The sequence below is a fragment of the Syngnathoides biaculeatus genome, chromosome 3 (assembly GCF_019802595.1).
Source record: "Syngnathoides biaculeatus isolate LvHL_M chromosome 3, ASM1980259v1, whole genome shotgun sequence".
Taxonomy (NCBI): domain Eukaryota; kingdom Metazoa; phylum Chordata; class Actinopteri; order Syngnathiformes; family Syngnathidae; genus Syngnathoides; species Syngnathoides biaculeatus.
The window spans coordinates 32,710,369-32,729,436 of NC_084642.1; the positions used below are offsets into that span (position 1 = coordinate 32,710,369).

Genomic DNA, 19,068 nt, shown 5'->3' on the forward strand with positions numbered 1-19,068 from the left:
GATGTATGTATGTATGGATGAATGGATAGATTTACAGTGAAGAAAACAAGTATTTGAACACCCTGCTATATTGCAAGTTCTCCCACTTAGAAATCAGGTCAAAAAACACGGTTAGTGGAATTATGACCAAAAAGTTCCATTTTGGTCTCATCTGAACAAAAAACTTTCTCCCATGACTCCTCTGTATCATCCAAATGGTCACTGGCAAACTTAAGACAGGCCTTGACATGTGCTGCTTTAAGCAGGGGAACCTTCCGTGCCATGCATGATTTCAAACCGTGACGTCTTAGTGTATTACCAACAGTCTCCTTGGAAACGGTGGTCCCAGCTCTTTTCAGGTCATTGACCAAGTCCTGTCGTGTAGTCGTGGGCTGATTCCTCACCTTTCTAAGGATCACTGAGACCCCATGAGGTCATAGGTTGCATCGGTCTCCGATTGAGAATGACTGTCATGTTTCCATGTTTCATGGAGGGGTCTGAAATTTTCATTGTAGGTACATCTCCACTGTGAGAGAGATAATCTAAACACCTATGATTTAGGTTCTTCACTCATATTTTTCACAATAATCTTTAACAATAAGAATGTAGGAAACAATGTCAATATGAAACACTTTATTACAATAGAACTCTGTGTTTACATTTTCAAATAATCACTCCCAATTTCTACGAAAAACATGCTACTACTGTAACATTATATAAAATACATTTTTATAATTCATCTTTAAGCCCATTTTTATAAGACCATTTTTATCTCTTGGGTTTTAAATAATCTTAGGACTCAGCTGTTGTTTTGGTGTTTTGCTGCTTTTTTGTTTACTTTATGGTTGCGAATTGATGTTAATTGTGTTATGTATAATAATTTTAAATCTTGTTTTCAGTCTCTGCACATGAGAACAAATTTGTGGTCAACTGACCATATTTTTTAAGCACCACCCATTTCACCTTAGCCATTAAGAAAAGAACCTCATAGTGGTGTGGCACTCATTTTCTTCACAAAAATGTCCCCCCCTTCCTCATCCCCGTAAAGGTTCTCTTGCTTTAAACTTAACCAGCTGTGATATTAAAGTGAGATAAATGCTGTAGGGGAAAGTGAGACATTCGAACTTATATTCTTGAGAAGCAGGAAATTAAAAAGGCTTATCTAAAGAGATCAAAGAAACTTCAGGGGAAAACAAAATGGCAAAGAAAGGAGAAAACATCCATCCCATCCTTTATCTGAGCCACTTATCAATGCAAGGGTTGCGGAAGTGCTGGAGCCTATCACAGCTATCTTCGGGCAGGAGGTGGGGTCCACCCTGAACTGGTTGCCAGCCAATCGCAGGGCACCACACAAGAAAATAATAGCAGCAGTGATTGGCTGTCTCCGTTGCACTTGACAACACTTCTATCAGACAATTCTAAGGATAAGTTAACTAGGAGACACAAGATTGTTTGTTACATTGGGAGAGGTGAGAAAGTTGTTGATGATATATGCATAAAATTTCTCAGAAGAATCCAGGAAAACACAAAAGTGTGGCAGAGCCCCGTGTTTGCGTTCAGGTTAAAGGTCCCACTGTCATGAAATGCATGATTTTTAATGTTATTAATGAAAAAACGGCAGCCGGTATGGACCCATCCGTTTTTCACCACAATACATGAATTTGATGTATAGTGAAGAAAATAAGTATGTGAACACCCTGCTATATTGAAAGTACTCCCACTTAGAAATCATGGAGGGGTCTGAAATTTTCATCGTAGGTGCAAGTCCACTATGAGAGAGATAATCTAAAAAGAAAAATCCATAAATCACAAAATATGATTTTCTTAATTAATTTAATTAATTTATTTATTTGTATGAATGCGCCTCGTTCCCCATAATTAGGACGGATACAAATAGGACTCCTTGTACAGTCTGGCCTTTGTCCAACCTCATGCCTCGTTCCTGCACTCTTGTGATTCTGTTCCTGATCTCCCGTGTACTGACCCCTGCCTGCCCACTGACCTCGCCCCTACACCTGACGGCTTTATTACTGCTGCTCCTGTTGACTGCCTGCCTGATCCCCGATACTGGACTGAATAAAAATGTTTCCCGAAGTTCCTCTACATCTCCCGAGTCCTGCATTTGGGTCCAACCCCATGTTCTGGTCGTGACAGAATGATCTAGCCATAACATGGACCCAGCCGACTCAGCTGGGATCCGTCAGTCCCTGCAGGTTCAAGGCAGACTTATCGCTGGGCAGGAAGCCGCTATCCAAGTAACTAATGAACAGTTACAAGAGATATGTGCTTGGCTGGACTCCTGGTTCACGTCCATGTCCAGTGCTGCCGATGCCAGTTCGCCGTCAACCACCGCTGCCCCAAGCCCAAGTCCGTCCGTGCCCACTCCCCTGCTGGTCACGGACGCCTAGTGGACCGTGTGTACACCACTCTCCCAGCCCTAGCGGTTCTCCAGAGACACGGGTAATATTAAACCCTTCCTCACCCAGTGTGATCTCCATTTTGAATGCAGCCCTCCGCCTACCCCACTGACCGCACCCAGATAGGATTTGTGATATCCCACCTGACGGGAAGAGCAGAGGCCTGGGCCACAGCCAAATGGAGCCGCAGTTCCGATACCTGCTGCACCTGGACCTCCTTTGTGTGTGCTATGATGCAGGTATTCCAATATGCGTCCCCGGAGCGTGACGCTGCAGTTTCTTTGGTCTCGCTCCGGAAGGGGCAACATAGAATTGCAGATTACGCCATTGAGTTCCGCAACCAAGCGGCAGAGAGCCGGTGGAACGAGGGAGCACTCCTCGATGCGTTCTTTCAGGGGCTCTCGCCCGGGATTGAAAACCACCTCGTCGCAGTGGAACTGCCCCCCAACCTGGACTCGCTCTTCGCCCTTGCCCTGAGGATTGTCACTATACAGGGGATGGTTGATGCCCATCGAAATCTCATACCACAAGCCACATGTCAACTGGTCCAGGCTGCTGAGACGGAGATGGAGCCCATACAAGTTGAGGGGGTCCATGGCTCCCCCAAGGAATCGCAATGATGCCGGCGAGAGGGGTGGTGTTATTACTGCGGGCAGTTGTTCTACCTCGTGGCTTGGTGTCTTGTCAAGCGCTCAAGGTGTCCATACCGGTGAGTGTTAACTATACCGCGGGCGGTTTGACGCAGTCCCGGCTTCAGGTTACTCTAAGTGTGAGTGGACGGTCATGTACAGCGTTTACCGACTACTGGTCAGACGTGAAGTCTGTAGTCGACATTTAGGACACAGCAACTCTGGCACACTTATGAGGTGAACGGCAAGTTTTTGTGCCATATAACCCACTGTAAACCAACTATGGACATGACATTCCCTGATGCGCACCCCAAACATCTGAGCTTCCATGTCTTCATCTCCTGGAATAGTGACATCATTCTGGGGAGCCCCTGGCTCAAAGAGCATAACCCTCTCATTGACTGGTCCTCCAGCCAAATCAAATCATGGGGTTCGAAATGTGGCATTGCGTGCTTTGAAGCTCCGGAGAAGGGCGACCCACCGGTTGCTCGGATAGTGTCGAAGGACGTGCAACCGGATTCGGACGTGTCACTTGTGCCTCCCTGCTATTCTGACTTAATAGAAGTATTCTCTAAAGCAAAGGCTAAGTCTCTTCTGCCTAACTGGCCGTATGACTGTGCCATTGAATTATTGCCTGGCACCTCACCGACGCGTGGGAGACTGTTCTCTCTTACAGGCCTGGAACACCAAGCCATGAGGGACTATGTGTGGGAGTCGCTGGCAGAGGGCCGTGTCCGACCCTCATCTTCACCCGCCAGAGCCGGCTTCTTCTTTGTCAATAAGAAGGACATAACTCTGTGCCCCTGCATTGACTACCAGCGCCTAAACGACATCACTGTTAAGGACAAGTATCTCCTTCCCCTAATTGCCACGGCCTTCGAGTTGCTGAGTTTTCACCAAATTGGATTTACGGAACTCATACCACCTGGTGCGCATTAGGGAGGGGGGACCAGTGGAAAACCGCCTTGAACACGCCCATGGGTCACTATGGATACCTGGTGATGCCTGCGGCGTTCCAGAATTTCATTAACGATATTCTGCGCGAGGTTCTGAATAAATATGTTTTTGTCCATCTCGATGATATTCTGATTTTCCGTCCAGATGAGGATTCCCACGTTGGGCAAGTTCGGGCTGTGCTGCAGCAACTCCTGCGGCACAACCTTTATGTTAAAGCAGAGAAACGCGAATTTCACTGCCTTTCCATCACATTCCTGGGTTTTACTCTAGTGGAGGAGGAGATCTGCATGGACCCCAGCAAAGTCGAAGTCGTTCTTCAGTGGCTCACCCCCATGAACCGCAAGGAGGTTCAAATGTTCATCAGATTTGCTAAGTTTTATCGGAAGTTCATTTGAAACTTCAGCTCCATAGCTGCCACGTCACATTCGCTCACCTCTCCCCGCAACTCTTTTGAGTGGAACGCTGCCTGCCAGCAGCCTTTAACAAACTCAAGGACGGCTTTACTTCAGCCCCTGTCCTCATCCTGCCCATCCCAGAAATACAGTTAGTCCTGGAGGTTGATGCATCGGACTCAGGGATAAGGGCAGTCCTCTCCCAGAAGAGCCCCAGACATGGGAGACTACACCCCTGTGCCTTCCGTTCCAAGAGGTTGACTCCGGTGGAGCGCAACTATGTCGTCGGTGACCGGGAGTTGCTCGGGGTCAAGACCGCTATGGAGGAGTGGAAACACTGGCTGGAGGGGTCCCAGGTTCCGTTCCTGGTACTGACGAACTACAAAAATCTCGAGTTCACCAAGAGGCTAAATACCCGACAAGCCATGTGGACACTCTTCTTCACCTGTTTCTGGTTCACAATGTCCTTATGACCAGGGACCAAGAATGGCAAGCCCGATGTCCTTTCATGGGTATACAACATGGGAGATCGAGACCCAAGTGAAGGAGGCACTGAAGGACTCTCCCAGCCTGACCTGATGCCCCACCAACAGACTGTTTGTCGTGCCCCCACTGAGGGTGAAGGTGATCGACTGGGCCCACACGAATCGGACGGTGTGTCATCCGTGCACAGCCAAGACCCAGTCAGTGGTGGAGCAACGTTTTTGGTGGCCTAAGCTCAGAAAGGACATACAAAAATTCATTAATGCATGCCTGTTTTGTGCGGCGCGTTGGGGAGTTACGTCCATTGTCCATTCCCCAACACCCATGGTGTCATATATCCCTGGATTTTGTGACTGGTCTCCCATGCTCGCAGGGTCACACTGCCGTCCTCTTGGTGGTCGACCGGTTTTCAAAAATGGTCCACTTTATTCCGTTGCCGAAGATTCCCTCCACCAAACAGACCCGCGAGCTCCTCTTGGATAAGGTTTTCCGTTACCACGGCTTGCCCACCAACGTGGGGTCAGATAGGGGCCCTCAATTTATCTCCTGAATCTGGAGGGAGTTCTGCTCCCTTATTGGGGCCACGGCAAGTCTGACCTCGGGCGAGTATCCGGAGTCCAACGGCCAGACCGAACGGGTAACCAGGACTCGAAGACCAGACTTCTATGCCTGGCCTCTCACGGCCACAGCACATGGAGCCAGCAGCTCTGCTGGGTGGAGTACGGTCACAACTCTCTTCCCTCCGCATCGACAGGTATGGCCCCTTGGTGCTGTCTGCGTTGGCCGCAGTGAGCCGTTGCAAGCGGACCTGGGACCTGGCCAGGAGGATGCTGCTGCGGAAGGGATGCACTTACAAGGCCGCGGCGGACCGCAAAAGGAGGAAGGCACCGACCTATAAAATAGACTAGCGCATCTGGCTGTCGATGAAAGGCCTCCCACTCCAGATGGAGTCCCGCAAGATGGCTCCCAGGTTCGTTGGTCCGTTCCCCATCACTTTCACACCTCCAACCCTGAGGCCCCTGGGCCGTCTGGGGCCGGCTTTTAAGGGGAGGGGCACTGTCATGGTCCTGGCGGTCGCTATCCTGGCTGTGTCATCGCTGACACAGCACAAACCTGCAGCAATCAGGGAGCCGCACACCTGCGCCTCGTTCTCCGTAATTAGGACAAATAGGACTCCTGCCAGATTGTTGCCTCAAGCCTCTTCCCCGCACTCTTGTGATTCCATTCCTGATCTCCTGTGTACCGACTCCTGCCTGCCCACTGACCTGCCTCCTATGACTGATGACCTTGTTACTGCTGCTCCCGTTGACTGCCTGCCTGCCTGATCCCTGTTGTTTCAGTTTATGCACCAAACAGCAGTTCAGAGTACCCACCCTTTTGGGAGTCCTTAGAGGGATTGCTGGAGAACGCCCCCTCTGGGGACTCCATCATTCTGCTGGGGGACTTCAATGCCCACTTGGGCAATGACAGTGAGACCTGGAAGCGTGATTGGGAAGAATGCCCCCCCCCCGATCAGAACTTGGGTAGTGTTCTGTTACTGGACTTCTGTACTCATAATTAATTGTCCATAACTAACACCTTGCTCAGGTATAAGGGTCCGCATGTCCATCTGGCACCAGGACACTCTAGGTCGCAGTTTTGATGATCTTTGTGGTCGTGTCATCGGACTTGCGACTGCATGTCTTGGACACTCGAGTTAAGAGAGGGCCGGAGCTGTCAACTGATCACCACTTGGTGTGAGATGGCTCCGATAGTGAGGGAAAATGCCGGTCTGACGGGGCAGGCCCAAACGTATTGTGAGGTTTTGCTGGGTACGTCTGGCAGATTCCCCTGTCAGAAGGAATTTGAACTCCCACCACCGTCCCGGAGGAGGCAGGGACATTGAGTCCGAGAGGACGATGTTCCACACCTACATTGCTGAGGCAGCCAACCGGATCTCTGGCCGTAAGTTGGTTGGTGCCTGTCGTGGCGGCAACCCACGAACACGTTGGTGGACACCAACAGTGAGGGATGCTGTCAAGCTGAAGAAGGAGTCCTATCAGGCATTTTTGGCTGGTTTGACTTCTGAGGCAGCTGATAGGTATCGGCTGGCCAAGCGGATAGCAGCTTCTGTGGTCACTGAGGCAGAAACCCGGGTGTGGGAGGATTTCGGTGGGGCCATGGAGAGCGACTTAAAGATGGCTTCGAGGAAATTCTGGTCCACCGTCCAGCATCTCAGGAGGGCGAAGCAGTGCACTGTCAACACTGTGTATAGTGAAGATGGCGCACTGCAGTCCTCAACTCGAGAGATTGTGAGTCAGTGGGGAGAATACTTAAAAAACCTCCTCAATTACAACAACACGCCTTCCCGTGAGGATGCTGAGTCTGGGTGCTCTGAAGCGGGCTCTTCTATCTCTGGGGTTGAGGTCACCGAGGTGGCCAATAATCTCTGGGGGTGGATGAGATCTGCACGAGTTCCTAAAGCCTCTGGATGTTGTGGGGCTGTCCTGGTTGACACGTCTCTGCAATATTGCATTGTCGGCAATAGATTGGACTCGATTCCGGTGAGAGTTGGACTCCTGCCCTTTATCACACAGTCTCTAGGTGCAGCCGAGGCATAGAGTGTGTCTGGTTTGGTGGCCTCAGCATTACATCTCTGCTCTTTGCAGATGATGTGGGTCTGTTGGCTTCATCAAGCCGTGATCTCCAACTCTCACTGGAGCGGTTCACAGCAGAGTGTGAAACGGCAGGGATGATAATCAGCATCTCCAAATCTGAGACCATGGTCTTCAGTTGGAAAAGGGTGCCATGCCCTCTCCGGGTTGGGGATGAGATCCTGCCCCAAGGGGAGGAGTTTAAGTATTTTAGGGTCTTGTTCACGAGTGAGGGAAGAATGGAACGGAAGATCAACATGTGGATCGGTGCAGCATCTGCAGTAATGTAAAGAGGGAGCTAAGTCGAAAGGGGAAGCTCTCAACTTACCAGTCGATCTACGTTCCTACCCTCACCTATGGGCACGAGCTGTGGGTCGTGATCGAAAGAACAAAATCCCAGATACAAGTGGCTGAAATGAGTTTCCTCCGCAGGGTGTCCGGTATCCCCCTTAGGGATAGTGTGAGAAGCTCGGTCATCTGGGAGGGGCTCAGTGTCGACCCTCTGCTCCTCCGCATTGAGAAGAGCCACATGAGGTGGCTAGGGCATCTGATTCAGATCCCTCCCGGACACCTCCCTGGCGAGGTGTTCCGGGCATGTCCCACCGGAAAGAGGCCCCGGGGACGACGCAGACTATGTCTCTCAGCTAGCTTTGGAACCCTCCGGAAGAGCTGGAAGAAGTGGCTGGGGGAAAAGGAAGTCTGGGTATCCCTGCTGAAGCAACTTCCCCCGGGAGCTGACCCAGAAAAGTGGTAGAAGATGGATGGATGGATGTTCGTTTTCAATGATTAAGTTATTTATATTTTGAGTCCAACAAATTCATACTCGGGGGTTAAGCAACCTTTTGGGAGTGAGTGATGGGGGCTTCAGCCCCCCCCCCCAAAAAAAAATAAAAAAATTTGCGTAGCAACACTGCTGACATAAAGTGAGTGAGTTACAAGCATATATTTTAAGAAGCAGTCAATGTTGTTGATAAAGAACACCAGCCTACTTTGGTGAAGCTATCCTGAATTAATATGTGTTATGGAGGCACAAACCTCAGGAAACCTTTGCTACCAGTATGCCATCCTACCAGGAACTCGTAGTTCCTGGGGTTGCTGTAGCAGTTTTTAGACTACAATGATTGACCATATTACAAAGAGACTGACTGAGTGAAATATGTCCTGTTACTTACCAATTTACGCTGACACCATGTGCAGACACCACATAGAGCTATCAGCCAAAGGGCACATACTAGGAATGCCAAAGAAACCAGGAATACACTGAGAGACACTGTGCCTAAGTGAGAGGGACAGGGAAAGGGGGACAAACAAATACAACATTAGTTGAGGTTTCATTTAAAACATCCTTGTTTTGCGTTCCAAATGGACTTACGTATATGATTGCTGGCTGGGTTTTCTTTCTTTCTTTCTTTCTTTCTTTCTTTCTTTCTTTCTTTCTTTCTTTCTTTCTTTCTTTCTTTCTTTCTAATCAACCAATAGTTATCAGTGAGACTCAGTAGTATAAAAAGCTAGAGAAATGTGTCATGCTCATGCTGTGTACAGTATATAAATAGAGGTTCTGCACATGTCAGGAAGAGATCATATTAAGTGGTCACAAGCCATGCAATTACTTGCTTCCGTTTTCTCTCACAGCTATACTGTGAATCCGTCAGCAACTTGCTCGCTGCCTTGATAATAATTTATCTTCTCTATCTCTATCAGTTAGAAACAACACTGTAAAGAATCAGCTCACAAGTGCCAATTTTTTTCACCTGCTAAATTAATCAAACTACTCATTCACTCATTTTATTCCCCAAACACTCATATTTTAAGACCAATAGAGACAGTCGATTATGGAAACAATATTTAGTTAAATTAAAGCACACTCTTCACTATCTTTTCTGACAATCATTTCATCTCCATCCATCAATTGCTTTAGATAGGCTTTATATGTTCACAAGAACTTGGAATATCTGAAATCTGCAAGGAGACTGGCCCTAAGGCATGGTAGGTGGGTTGTTTTTTTTGTCAGTTTAACTTCACCATGTCTCATATGCCAGGATCAAGAAGTGTCAAGCCAGATGCCCTGTCCTCCAGTTCTCTGTCTCCAAGACCAAGGAACAGCCTGACCCTATCCTTCCTCCCACTTGCTTTGTGGCTGTGGTTGAGTGGGAGATTGAATCCCTGGTCCCCCAGGATAAGGGGAGAGACTTCTGAGAAGGCCCTCAGAAAGGCCCAGGTGTCTCCACTCCCAGGTCTTGGAATGGGCGTACAATCCCCATCTAATTTGCCACCCGGAATCAACAGAATGCTGGATGTTTTGTTAGCTCTTCTGGTAGCTGACAATGGAGACGGACACGTCATCTTTTCATCAGGGTCATTTGTCACTGCATGCACTGTATGTACCTGAAGCAAGACCTCAACTACAACCAGCTCGAGACTCTTTTACACGTTGCCGATTCACAGGTGTCCATGGTCCCATATCGCCCTGGATTTTGTTACTTGACGTCCCCCATAAAGAGGCAATACATTCATTCTTACAGTGGTGGACCTATTGTCAAAGACAGCCGATTTCATTGCACTCCCTAAGGTCACAATCTGCAAAGGAGACTGCTGACCCACTGGTCCAACATATTTTACGCTTACATGGCATTCCATCCCTTATTGTTTCTGACAGGGGCTTCCAGTTCACCTAACATGTCTGGAGAGCATTTTGTGCAGCACTGGGCATTGCACGAGTCTCTCCTATGGTTTCCATTCTCAGAAAAATCATCAGGTCGAAACAGCCCTCCATTCCATGATTCAGTCCAATCCTGTTTCGTGGAGCACCCATCTCTAATGAAGTGAGTACGCCCATAACTCCCCACCAAATGGTTCCGCCAGTATGCCCCAGTTCAAATGCTCCTTAGAGGGGAAACCCACTGGTTTCCATTAACAATGTATCCAATAGGTCATGTAATATGTACTCTATTTTGACAATGTGATGTTAAATCTTCTCTCATTTAATAGTGTTTTGAGAAGAATTTTATCGAAAATTACGAATTTTTAGGGGCGTTGCCATTTTTGCGAGTCACATGACCAGTGTGCGCGGATGTGACGTGTTACGTGCCGCAAGAAAGGCTCGATTACATGGGACACATTTTATGCCCAGTGCTGATTTCTCGGGATTTCTCCTCATTTGATGAAGAAATAGCAGTATCGGTTGATCGGGAAGACGGAGGAATGCCTCCATACAAAGCTGTGAGTGGCACAGTTCCGGGGCTCGGGGGAGCCGTGAGCTCGCTCCCTGAGCCGTGCGAGCAAGCTCCGGGGCTCGCGGGGAGTGAGATCATGGCTCGGCCACTGCGCTGATCGGGAAGACGGAGGAATATTTCCATACACAGCCATGACCGGGTGCTGTGTATGGAAGTATTCCTCCGTCTTCCCCATCAACCCAGCGGCTGAGCCGCTCATCGCTGTGGAGCTCACGGCTGTATATGGAAGTATTCCTCCGTCTTCCCGATCGACCAATACTGCTATTTCTTCATCAGATGAGAATAAATCCAAGAAATCAACGCTGGGCATAAATGGTGTCGCATGTAATCGAGCCTTTGTTGCAGCACAAAACATGTCAAATCTGCGCACGTAGGTCATGTTACTCACGAAAATGGCAGCGCCCCTGAGAATTCGTAATTGTCGATAAAAATCTTCTCAAAACACTATTAAATGAGAGAGGATTTAACATCACATCGTCAAATAGAGTACATATTACATGACCTATTGTTAATGCAAACCAGTGGATTTCCCCTTTAAGTTAAGATACCAACCTCTGCTGTTTTCATCTCAAGAGAACAAGATTGCATCTCCTTTGTGCTGAACCACATGTCGGTGTTCGAAGATCTGCAGACGAGCATCCAGGTGAGAAAACATTATCTGAAGGAGCCCTCTGCACCAGGTACCTACCATAGGCTGTAAAAGCAGGCCACCACATCATGGAACCTGCAGTGCAGCGGTGCAGCAAGTACCTGATGCTGTGTGTGCATCCAGTGATGCTGAACCACATGAGGCGGGCGCATGTCACGTGACCAAACCTGGAAGCATATGTAGGAAGTATGCACACATGTTGCTGGCAAGCTTCCTGTGTATGCTGTGTGTGCTGACATGATCATTTGAACATGACATTTTACCAAGTTGTGGTTCAAACAATCATGCCAGCAAAGCACAATAGACACAGAATGTGTGGGAACCTATTTTCCGGGTTTGGTCATGTGACATACGTTTTGATCATGAGGTTAGGTGTGACGTAATTTCGGCAGAGGGTGGTATTACATAAAATGGCTGTGCCCTGATTTTTTCAGAGAATGACGAAATACGCTTTAATTTTTCCACAAATGCGATATTAACCACAATACCGTGGCACATACTACATATTCTTGCAAAAAAATCTCTTAGAATACTTCTCCTTTTAGACATGAAAAAAAAATAAAAAAGAACCTAAATATCCCTCGTGAAAAAAACGGAGCGAATGCAATAATTTTTACACCATTTTAATACAGTATGTCTTCCTCAGGATATGTGCTGCTGAATTTTGTAGTGACAGTAAACATCCAATGCTCTTTGTATGAAGATCAGAAAGCAGGCATGACAGTAATCAATCCGATTAGTGATAAATGCATGCATTAGTGTCTCCGTGTTGGCTCGAGAGAGGAAGGGGCTCAGTTTGGCCCTTTCCTCAAGTGATAAAACTTTTATTTTTGTGTGGAATAAATGTGAGCATGGTGTAAAAAAGAAAAGAAATAAAACACACCCAGCTATAAAGCTTTAGTTTTGTCCTAGTTAAGATGGGGAAAGTGCTGTGGCTTCCAGGCTTTGATTTCTAAAATACAGTTGAAAAGAGCATCCATTGGTCCCGTGTCAAAAGTAGACACACCAATGTACAGTTGTGTATTATCAACATAGTGATGTAAATTCACTCTATGCCACTTAATGACACTGTTAAGAGGGAGTATAGATAAAATGAACAATAAAGGACCTAAAATTTAACCTTGAGGCAGACCACATGTTATGTCAGACTTTCAAGGAGCATGGATCTAAAGTAGCCATAAAAATTCTCTCAGTTGATGTAGGGTGAAAAAAAACAACAACAGTGAGAACCCAACCATAAATTTCAGACCACGGTATTTACAATTAGGTGGTCTACCATATTAAAAGTGGGGATTTAATCTACAGAACCAATACCGTTCATGCATGGAAATTATGGAAATTTGGATTACTTCTAAAATGTAAAATCTTGACAAGAGCAGTCTTGGCGCTGAGGTTAACTTGAAATGAGAGTTTGAGTGATGGCTGTTTGCAGAAATTGACTTATTGAGTCAAATAAAGCTATGCAGCTGGCATGGTGGTGCAGCTGTAAAACTTTGGCCTCACAGTTCTGAGGACCCAGGTTGCATCCTGGCCCTGACTCTCTGGAGTTTGCATTTTCTCCCTGTTTCTGCATGGGTTTTCTTTGGCCACTCCGGTTTCCTCCTACATCCCAAAAACATGCAACATTAATTGGACACTCTAAATTGCCCATATATGTGATTGTGACTGCAATTGTTGTCTCTCTCCATGTGCCCTGAGATTTGCTGGCAGCCAGTTCAGGGTGTACCCCGCCTCCTGCCCCAGGATACCTGGGTTTGCCTCCAGCACTCCATCCATCCATCCATCACACCCTTTTTTTTTAGCTGCTTATCCTCACAAGGGTCGTGGGAGTGCTGGGGCCTATCCCAGCAATCATCGGGCAGGAGGCGGTGTATGAATGCATGGTTTGGGGATGTGTAGTAAACTGGAGTGCCCGGAGAAAACACGCCGACACGGGGAGAACATGCAAACTCCACACAGGCAGGGCTGGGTTATGAACCTCAGTTATTCCACCGTCCCACGTTAAATAAAACTAGTATTTGTATTTTGCTTCAAAATGCTAACTTTGACAATCGTCTTGAGTGGTCTTGAGCATACAGTTGGGTTTCCAAGAGTATCAAAAATGGATCTTTAAACCAGTATTAAAGGCTGATCTGCAGTATTGCATATCAATATGTGTCCAAAAACATTTAACTGTCAAGAACGAGATTCAATGGCGGACCCAAATGCACGACTCAGGTGACAGGTAAGAAGTAAGGAATAAGCCTTTATTGGTTCAAGTGTCAGTTACCAGGGAGTCAGTCCAAACAAGCAGCAGGATCAGTAACGGCCGGCTTACGGGGTAGGTTAGGAGACAGGCGTTGGTCGGTACAAAGGAGGATGGCGTCAGGAGTACGGAAGTGCGGGAACGAGGCATGAGAAACAACGATCTGGCGAAGACCAGTTGTCCCCAGGCTCCTATAAATACCGAGTATAATCAATCAGGGTCCTAATCAGCGCCGGTGTGCTGGCCACGGCCAGCCAGGACTGGAAGGCAGGATCATGACATTAACTTGTTCCAAAACATTCTACTCTACGCCCCTACTGGATGAAACAAGCTTCTCAGACTATCCCTAAGGGAGAGCCTGAGAACCCTGTGAAAGAAACTAATTTTGGCCGCTTGTAGCTGGGATCCCATTCGTTCGGTCACGACACACAGGTTGTGACCATAAACGAAGCAAACAGAACCACATCATCTGTAAAGAGAAGAGATGCAATTCTGAAACCAGCAAACCGGACCCACTCTATGCCTCGGCTGTGCCCAGAGATTCTGTCCATAAAAGTTATGAACAGAATCAATTACAAAGAGCAGCCTTGGGGGCTGGAAACAAATCTGACTTGCTGCCTACAATACGAACCAAACTCTGACGCCGGTCATACAAAGACCAAACAGCCTGTATTAGTGAGTTTGGTACGCCATACTCCTGAAACACCCCCACAGGACTCCCTGAGTGACACAGTCAATTTTTCCTGAGTCCACAAAATGCATGTAGCCTGGCTGGGGTATCATCAATACATGAGGACGCTGCTGAGAGTGGTCTTGATTTACAGTTCCATGGCCAGGACAAAAATCACAGTGCTCCTCCTGAATCAGGGATTCAGCTTCCCAACAGAACCTTCTCTCCAGCAGACCTGAATAGACCTTAATAGGGAGGCTGAGGATTGTGATCTCCCTGTAGTTGGAACTCCGGTCCACCTTCTTAAAAAGGGGTACCACCACCCCAGTCTGCCAATCCAGAGGTACTGTCCCTGATATCCATGCAGAGTCGTGTCAACCAGAACAGCCCCACAACATCCAAAGGTTTTAGGGACTCCGAAACTCTCATCAACCCCCAGGGTCTTGGCACCAAGGAGCTTTTTAATCACCACAATGACCTTAGCCTCAGGGATAGGAGCGCCTACTACTACTACTACTATTCTTTATGTGAATGTGTGTTGGTGGAATTGAGGAGGTCTTCAAAGTATTCGCCACATCTACTCACAACGTCTCGAGTTGAGGTTAGTCTCTCCCACACTTAAGCTTTCAACTCAATGACCTGGGACAGCTGGGACCCCATCGGCTGCCTCAGGAATTCCACAGGCCAAAAAGATAAAATAAAAATATTAATATGGAATAATGGACATTACTTGGGTTTTAATCGGGGACAGGGTGGGGGTTGGGGGGTTCCTTCTAATCACGTCCAGGTCTCACTGTCATTGATTTCCCACACCTGAAAGATTGAGTCCTCCTGGCACATCCTTCAAGGACTACAAAATGGGTGGGTAATCTGAACTGCTTTTTGATCCATCCACACAAACAACAGTCAGAACCCCTCCTACCACTCAAAGGTTAAAGGAGTCTAAAGGGGACACATGTTGCACTTTTGAGCTGTGCGCAGCTAAGGTTGCAGGCCCAGGCACCAGGTGCTCACGTTTGAGCCATACGTCCATGATGTAGGCCATGGTGACCCGCATCCGGGACAAGGGAAAAAAAGAACTTGTTGCAGGATGGCGGACTGGTTAGCACATAGGCCTCACAGTTCTGAGGTTAGATTAGGTTTGATTTCAAATCCTGCCTCCCTGTGTGGCGTTTGCATGTTTTATCCACCTGAGTGAGTCTTTTCCAGGTACTCTATACCTTTTTCAGGAGCTGGGCTCAGCCCCTTAGCGGCAGTGAAAAGAACTCTGATTGCACAATGTTCACATCTACAGACAGAGACACTGGTCTTGAGCCAATTTACCATGCATGTTTCTGAAATGTGGGATGAAACTGGACTACCTGGAGAAAATGCTAGATAGTAAATAATCAGCATGCCATGGCTGTGCAATTTTCAATGTGGTTATGCAGATGTGCAGATGAGACACCTACTGTGTTGTGTTAGGTATCATACTGAGTCCATCCTGTGTCTGCGTGAACATGAGACTTACAGTTCTGTTGCAATAACTAACATGCTGTCATTCACTCTCAGTGTGTGTTTTGGAGGCACTACTGGTGATAAGTCACCAAAGATCATTTAGTTAATAGTCAGTGAATGCAATCCAATATTGCCATTTAAGCAGACGTGCTCCAGATTCTTTTCTCCCCCCTCTGTGTTCTCTCATTGTTATTCTTGTCAACCTTGTCAATTTTCCTGCTTGCAGTCTGTTGTCTCAACACTATTTTCATTTGTGGCAATAGCATGATTTATCACGCAAATGTGCTACTAATTTGACAATAATATTCTTGTCTGCCCCTGCGACATACTTGTGCCATTTGTTTCAAATTTTGCAGAAATTCAGATCTCATCTCAGATAACACTCAAGCACAACTGAATTTCCATCAGGGAGAGCAAATAAAAAAATTGAAAGCAAGTGGGCTGTGATATTTCCCCATTGAAGTGGCACAGAGTAATGATGGGGTGAAAAGACAAATAGAACAGCTGCAGATTCTTTGCCAGAGATGCACTTATCTATATTAACGTTTTGACTTAAATCTAGTAACTTTGCTAGAGAACTCAGCATGGAGCTGTAAAAGGTGAGTGCCCAGAAGGCTCAGCTTCCATCCTTGCCTTTCTGTCAAATTATGCCACTCTTTCTACCCATACCTTTCCTTACTCTATATTCCCTTCCCTTCCCTTCCACTTGCTGCATTCATGAGCCTGTTTTGAGTTCACTCAGCCCCGTTGGCGTCTAGTGCAACTCATAAAATATGCACACTCAATCATATGTGACCTGTAGAGTTACCAGTATATAAGTCAGTACAATGTGGAGGAGGTCAAGCCACGAGCACCAGCCAGGACTGCTAAGGCGAAAGCATTTTAAGGATTACAGGCATCCATCCATCCATCCATCTATCCATTTTCTTAGCCGCTTATCATCACAAGGGTCGCGGGAAAACTGGAGCCTATCCCAGTTGTCAACAGGCCGGAGGCCGGGTACACCCTGAACTGGTTGCCAGCCAATCGCAGGGCACATTGAGACAGACAACAGTCACACTCATAAACACATCTCAGGGCAATTTAGAGTCTACAATAAATGCATGTTGTTGGGGATGCCCAGAGAAAACCCACACAGGCACGGGGATAACGTGTAAACTCCACACAGGCAGGGTTAGGATTTTAACCCGCGACCTCAGAACTGTGAGGCCAAGTCTCTACAGCTGTTCCTCCGTGCCACCAGATTACAATCCTTTTACTAGAATTCACTGTACTGTTGTCCATATTGGAATAAAATATATATAATTATAAAATGAGTTCTCCTGGAAGGAAGGGTTGTTTTGAAGGACCACAATTGGATTCTAAGCCTCATTTGTTTGTCAATATTGCTTTCATTTGAGCTTGAACTGAATGTTGCAGAACTGAAATTAGTTAACCTTTTGCACTGAAGCATAGATTCCTTTCAACCACCAGATGCCTTAACAGGATCAGAGTAAACTGTAGGCTCCAGTATGCCTGCGACCCCACTGAGGGAAAGCAGTACAGAAGATGAATGAATGACTAAATATAATTTCACTTGATTTCATCGCATGATCACAGAGCATATTCTGTAAATTGCGGAAGAATATAACGGTTTACCAAGGCAAAAGTTACACTCAGAAGGTTCCATGTATGTAAATTTGCTATTGAGAAAAACAACTCAATTTATGAGTCACGACTTGACAAGATAAATGAATCGTCTAAAATACCATGTTAACTGGTGCTTCTACTGTGTGTCCAAATAAAACTCAAAAAGACAAAAACTCTGCACCATATCACCATTTGATTGAACAGGGTTCTTTGCAAGAGACAGTCGAGTATGTCTCTGAGATAACGCAGGTGTACCTGGTGAATACAGTATATACCATGATATGATTGTATGGTGGTACCTAATGAAATGTCCAGTTACTGTCTGTCCCCAGGATTCATCATCACCATGAAAAAGGCACTTTTTTTCACTTTTTCCTATCCATTCCAAGCCCTTTAAGGGATGGCCATTGGCATCACTCACAACATGTGAGTTCAGCGGGTGAAATGTGTGATATCTGCGACCAGATATCTTGCGAAAAACACAGTGTTCTTGTGTCTTTGTTAGTACACATGAACCATGGCAAACATTGCGTGGCTTTATGATTGTCTCGTAAGCTCATATACATGAGTGACAGGTGTGTTTTTCACAGTTTGCAAGCAGTGCACTCAGACGTGTTTCTGTGAGGTCTGTAATCTGTTACTTGTAATGAGGAGGATCTAGAGGTTTACTCCGTGTGACAAGGCTGGCTACGGTTGAACGGACATCTGAAAGATCATGATGACTCACACACATATGTTGAGGAGCAGCAAAGAAGAAAACCTTCCTAGGGCAAGGTTTGAAACTTGGATGAAGTGGCACAGAGCTGTCTCATTTTATTTTATTTTTTTAAGGGGTGGGGGGGGGGACATAAAATATGGAGTGGGTAATCTCAAACTAACATTGGTTCTAAAAGTAAACACATGAGATAAATGCAGGCTGTGGCATCTGTGATTCAAGACAAGTGGATTAACTCCATCTGCTAAAACGCGCTCAGTCAATGCTCATGAAAGGTCAAGAGGAGATGCTCCATTTCAGCAACTAGTAAGATTGTTCTGCCAGTTTCTGTTGGTCTAAACACATTTTTATCTTAAAGTAGGATTAAAAAGGATTTTTTTTTTTGTGTTAGAAACTACAAATTACATTGTTTCTTGTTAGGGGCAGCACTAGTGGTTAGCATGTTTGCCTCACAATTTGGAAGATTTGGGAAATCTCAGCTGTGTTTGTCCAGTGAGAATTTTGCATGTTTTTCCTGTGCTTGCGTAGGTATTATCTGGTCATATTGGCTTCCCACATTCGCAAAACAAAAAAAAAGTCTCTTATTTGTTGGTAATAGGTGTAGGTTTGTGTAAATGTTGATTTGTATGTGCCCTGCAATTGACTGGTCAACACACCTGTCTTTCACCCAAAGTCAACTGAGATAGGTTATGTACAATATATTAAATGGATATTTAGTCATCTCAGGTATTCTAGACATTTAATATCTAAAGACCAATGCCATACGGTATTTAGATAAGATGCTAAAAATTGGTCCGTGTGGACCAAGATTAGCCGTACTGTACAGGGCATGGTAGAGTCAAAGCCATTTGTCTCCAACCCAAACTGGCAACGATCCTGGAAAGCAGGTAGATTAAGTCGACTAATTTAGGCCTTTAACAACTCATTTTCCCATTGGGAG

At 46.4% G+C, this 19,068-nt stretch overlaps 1 protein-coding gene across 1 annotated transcript in view; it reads right to left on the bottom strand.

Moving 5' to 3' along the window:
* The window catches only part of syt7b (synaptotagmin VIIb), a 177,419-nt gene that overhangs the window by 91,025 nt on the left and 67,326 nt on the right, over positions 1-19,068 (bottom strand). Inside the window, exon 2 of the mRNA XM_061815453.1 lies at positions 8,663-8,766. Within this exon, the coding sequence (XP_061671437.1) occupies positions 8,663-8,766 (104 nt within the window). The remainder of the gene's footprint in view (positions 1-8,662; positions 8,767-19,068) is intronic.